This window comes from Carex rostrata, chromosome 9 (genome assembly GCF_964058835.1).
Source record: "Carex rostrata chromosome 9, lpCarRost1.2, whole genome shotgun sequence".
In the NCBI taxonomy this organism is placed as follows: Eukaryota; Viridiplantae; Streptophyta; class Magnoliopsida; order Poales; family Cyperaceae; genus Carex; species Carex rostrata.
In genome coordinates, this window is record NC_135926.1 from 5,472,400 (window position 1) to 5,477,812 (window position 5,413).

At 34.7% G+C, this 5,413-nt stretch overlaps 1 protein-coding gene across 2 annotated transcripts; it reads right to left on the reverse strand.

Moving 5' to 3' along the window:
* LOC144559738 (uncharacterized) lies at positions 1 to 2,353 on the reverse strand. Of its 2 annotated transcripts, XM_078308847.1 has the most exons (5): positions 2,043 to 2,348; positions 1,827 to 1,904; positions 1,640 to 1,722; positions 927 to 1,126; positions 1 to 328 (listed from the first exon to the last, which is right to left on the reverse strand). In XM_078308847.1, the coding sequence occupies exons 1-5, from the start codon at positions 2,237 to 2,239 to the stop codon at positions 203 to 205; spliced, it is 684 nt and encodes a 227-aa protein (XP_078164973.1). In that variant the 5' UTR covers positions 2,240 to 2,348; the 3' UTR covers positions 1 to 202. The 2 variants fall into 2 exon arrangements, with proteins under 2 accessions (XP_078164973.1, XP_078164972.1); XM_078308846.1 differs by having other exon boundaries at positions 1,827 to 2,353.
* Positions 2,354 to 5,413: the final 3,060 nt, after the last annotated feature.

The window sequence follows — 5,413 nt, forward strand, 5'->3', positions numbered from 1 at the left end:
CAAGTAAGAAGCATTCTCGAATGAATTGATTTAATTTAATAAATTACATGGATATAACACCTTTCACGCATGACGCAACTCCATAAACAATATTTACAACAGTTATTTCTTTTTTTTTTTTCAATATTTCATATTTTAAGAATTATAATTATAATTCTGTATATATAAAAAACTTAATATTCAATATATATATTAGTTCAAATTAATTTTCTCGAGGTTTGATTTCATCATGCCCGTCTTTTGTTTTGTTTTCGTCATGTTCGCTCTTACCATCATCATGTTTGCTAGTCTCAATCATAGTCTTTACGTCCTCTTCTATCTCATCTACCTACAAGTCAACAATAATATATATATGATTAATTACTTGAGTTACCAAACCCAAAATTTTTCCACAATGAGAAAAGTTTTCCCAGTATAAGATTGTTCTATCTTACGTTTATGCTTAGAAGTTTCCCATATATAAATATTTATGCGATTTAAATTTTCTTATATATGGACTTAGCTGAAAGTAGACCAAGCGTAAAGGAAAAAAATGAAAGTAACTGAGAAGATAAATTAAAACTTAAACGAAAGTGACCCCCAATCTAGTTGATGTTACTTGGAAGTATCAATGAAGTACATAATACATTGCCATCATTAACTGAATAGGTCAGATCGTTATCCTGTTCTAAATTGGAATAATTCAAACAACGAAACTCCAATTATAAAGGTATACCAAAGAAATAAAATATGAGACTTATTGTCAAAAGACATGTTTGACTAAATTTTCTGGGAGGACCAATGTTACGACAAACAAAAGTAAGATCTTATTTTTTATTTTTTAATTGGAAAAAAAAAATCTTTCTATTGTTAGATTCTTTCAGGTTTAAAGAACTTTCTTTGTTCAATTTTTGTGAATAAATATTTTTCTTTAAAAAAAACTGAACCTTATGAATAATGTCCTCTACCATGCGAGCATCTTCTTCGACTTTTTCCGATAAATGTTCGACAACCTCAGCTGCCTCCTTAAGCTTGCCATCCTTCAATTGTTCGGCTACTTCCTCGGATGCCTTCTCTGCCATCTCGGCAACTTTTTCCACCACTTCTGCTGTCTTTTCTACTGCTGCTTTGGCCGCCTCAATTTCTCCTGCAACCATAAATTAATTTATAAGTTCACTGGTATAACGAAAATTAATTTTCTTGGTTTTTTTTAAATAAAGAAACAATAAAGAGTGAGTCTATGCATATTACGGGTTGTTACTGTGCTACGGCTCTATATTCGAGTTTTCAAATCCTAACGTTCGATCCGAACCGTTTATCTTGATCTCCATATTAATGTGTTTGGAAACCAAATTTTATATTTTTTTGAATTTTTTTTACTATTTTATTAGATATTTAGAAAATCACTTGATCTGAAAATTCTGGACCATCCAAAAACAGTGATTTTCAATAAATCTAAAAAAATAGTAAAAAAATTTAAAAAAATGTAAAATTTGGTCTCCAAACACATATTAATATGGAGAACAAGATGAACGGTTCGGATCGACCGTTAGGATTTGAAAACTCAAATATAGAGCCGTAGCACGGTGCCAAATCGTAATATGCATAGTACCATAGACTCACTCAGCAATAAATATAAAGAGAATTGAAATTTACTTGCCTCCAATTTTCAGTATGTTCTTCCACTGTGTGTAAAAGAAGGGGACTAAGAGAGTGAATATGGATCCAATTGCCATTTTCAACCTAACAAAATATACCAGATAACCATCAAAGCTTCTCTAATTGAATATGAATTTTCAAATTTATGTTCTCAGTCAATTTTGCTCCTTGTATCAAGAAATTATTACCAAGTAAAAATAGGGGGCCCGCCAGATGACGGTGGTGGTGTTACTGGCCCTGGATTAGCTTGCGGAGCACTGATACTCCTGTAACAAATAAATTTATCGGAGAAGATACTGTGACATGTACCACACGGATATGAATATGTTTGAAAAATCGACCATATTCCAGCTAGAAACAGACATAGAGGAATCAACCAAAATCTGATGGTATCTACAAAATACCTGCTAGTTACGGTCATATCACGTTGATTTGCAGATGAAAAGCTCCTATGTTGAAGCAAACAATGTCCCTGGTACTGAGTCACTGTACCAAGAGACCGATGATTTCTGCGGTAATACGATAGGAACGATCTAACAAAAGACATGGCTGGAGCTCTTACCATGTTTTTCTCTTTGTTGTTTCTGTTTTCAGAGGTCATTTGCTTTGAAAAATTAAATTTTGAGGAATTTATACTAATGCTTGGACAGGTAACTTTTGAATTGACTTGCGTGTTGGGATGAAAAATTGGTGCAAGATATTACGCCAGCTGAGAAAGAGCTTAGCGTGGTGGCAAAATAAAAATAGAAGTGACATTGTATGCGTGTATCCGATATCTGTTGGGAGCACATTATTTTTATTTTTATCGAGATTCAAGATATTTTATTTTTATTTTTTAAGGATAATATAGTAGGCATTTAGGTCCTATACATATTGAATTTGTTCAAAATAAATAAATACATAAAGAGAAGGGATCCAATTACACCTTTTCTGGTGACATCAAATTACACTCTACATTTACAATGTTTTCAAAGTTCAAATAGTCGATCCAAAACGTTCAACATAATGAATATATTAAAATGTGTTTGCAGATGAAATTTTATATTTTTTTGAATTTTTTACTCATCTTAATAAATAGTAAAACAATAAAAAAAAAATGTAAAATTTGATATGCAATCACATTTTAATATATCCATCATGTTAAACGGTTTAGATCGTCTGTTTGAACTTAAAAAATGTAAAATGTAATTCGGTGTCATAAAAAAAAAATGTAATTTGCTCCGTCCTCATAAATAAATTACAGGGACCTCATTTCGTGAATTTTTTTTAGTTCAATTTGTAGAGTTTATTATCAATGACACGCTATATTACGAAAATATGCTAAATTCACGCATTTGGTTCTGCTCTACAATGCGAGGTAAAGGGTTTTGTCATGAACAAAGAGTTGCCAAAAAAAAAAAAAGGGTTTTGCCATGGACTTTTTCGTTAAATCTAAAAAAAAAAGATAATTAGGCCTTCTATTATTCCAGTACTTTATTGAACAAAAATTGGAGATTGTATTTAATTCTAGACGAAATAATTCTAGTGGAATTGAACAAAAAGATATGGTCTGATGTTTGCGTTTTGCAAGTAAGCAGGTTTTTAATGATTGTTCAAAATTTCTCAAAACAGAGCAAAAGCTAGATAAAGTGGAGATATGTTTGAAACAATTCAAAAAAATTAGGCATTATAGGTGCCGTAGTGACATATATAAAGGAGATACAATTTATGAAATATCTCGTATCTTTATTTATTTATTTTTTTTGAGGAAAGAACGAGGGTCAAGCCCCCATCTCATTATCATAAATGCTGTTACAAGAGTTTTGTACCAGAGTTGTAAAAAAAAAAACTATTTGTTCAAATGATTGAGCTAAATACCAGTACCCTATCCTAAAAGATTGAAAAGACAAAATAAAAAGTGAGGCTAGTCCCTTCCCTGAAATAAGAGTGCGAAAGATAAAATACAAAATAAGCTAAAAAAACAATAGTAAAGTAAATCAAGTGACAGCCTGATAACAATATAACAAAAGTATATCTTGATCATCTCCTTCTCGCAGCATGAATCTGTACCCACTGTTGTATAATTTCTTCCTTTAGCTGATCTATTTCCTTGTTTGTTTCTTTGAAAATTCTGTTGCACCTTTCCCTCCACACCATGAATTGAGTGATGACTATTAGTGCTCTTTCCTTGTCAGTGCCTTCGCTATTGCATACCAGTTCAGTTCTGAGTATTGTTCGTGTGAGGTTCATTGCAGTGGCTACCCTAGCATATAGTGTGGTGATTATGGTGCATTTTCCACGAGTCTAAAACTACCTCATTTAATTTTTGAAATCTTAGCCAACAATTCTCGAATCTAAAAAAATTAGATTTCTTGAATCCTGTTCTGGCCATGTATGCTATTGGACAGTGATCGGATGAGGTATTCGGAAGTGCTTGCTGTTGAGAATTTGGAAATTTTTGGTTCCCCTCCATCGAAATGAGAAATCGGTCTAATCTTGCCATTGACGGATTCTCTCGAACATTGGACCATGTGTAAATTCTTCCTTGTAATGCTATGATTAACAAGCCTAGGTCCAATATGAGCCTCGAAAAAGCAACAATGCCTCTCCTATCTGAAGCCGAGTTGGTTCTGTCTGTGTCACTTAGAGCAACATTGAAGTCACCGTAAAGGATCCACGACTTATTGTTGGGTTTTATCTCCACCAACTCATTGAAAAATGTCCGTCTGAGTCTATGTGATCTCACAGAGGGTTCGTAAACACCGGTGAACCAGAATTCTGATCCGTCTTCATGATTCTGAAATAACACTGATATCGAGTATACTCTGCTATCAACATCCTTCATCGAAAATTTAGTGTTTGCCCATGCTATTACCACCCCACCCCTAGTCCCTCTTGCATCGAGGGTCTTGTACTGATTCAATCGCCATCCATATACTTCTCTCATCATTGTGTCAGTCATGACATCAACCTTTGTTTCTTGCAAACAAACAATATCCAGTTTTTCTAACAGTACCGATTGTCTAATCGCTAATCTCGTCTTTTGCATTTATTCCTCTCACATTCCATGTAATAAATTTGTATTTTGTGTAGTAATTCATTGACCAAAAATTGACTCCTTGTTGCTATTACAATGGCAATTCAAGCTGTCATAGTCTGATCGGCTTGTCCCTCCTACACGATATGCCCAATTTTTTCTTCTATGTCCTTGTCAGCTTCCACCCCAGCCGTGTGTAACACTAGTTCTACTTGATCCTTGGTAGGCGGGTTGAGAGTTTCCAGATAATGGAAGTCTGGCTGCTTTGGCTTGTCTCTCCCCCCACCACCTTTGTTGTTGCCCGCTTGGAGATCCCCTTTTAGACGGCTTGCCTTGTCCATGGCTGACATGTATGGTCCCTGGTGTTTGTCTTTTACACGTGGACTCCTACGCGAGTGCTCGGTGGATCCCCTTTCGCATCTCCGTGGTGTGACCATTGTTGCGTGGTTGGTGCCCTTTTCAAAACCTGGCGAGCCATCAGGATATTCATCAATTTCCCCTTCTCCACTCATTTCCTCTGTTGGCCTCTCATCAAGCTTCTATTTCTATCAAAACCAATCCACTGGGCTCTCTTAACCTTCCATTTTCATTCTCTGTTACTAAAAGCCCATTGAATTCGGTTGAAAAATCATTTTCCTCTAGCCCGTTATTATTCTCACTATTCGGCCCAATATGAGTTAACTGATCTCTCATGCTCAGTAGCAATTTTTGTCTGTTGGCTCCTGATACCAATGTTTGGTCAGCGGCACCATAAATACT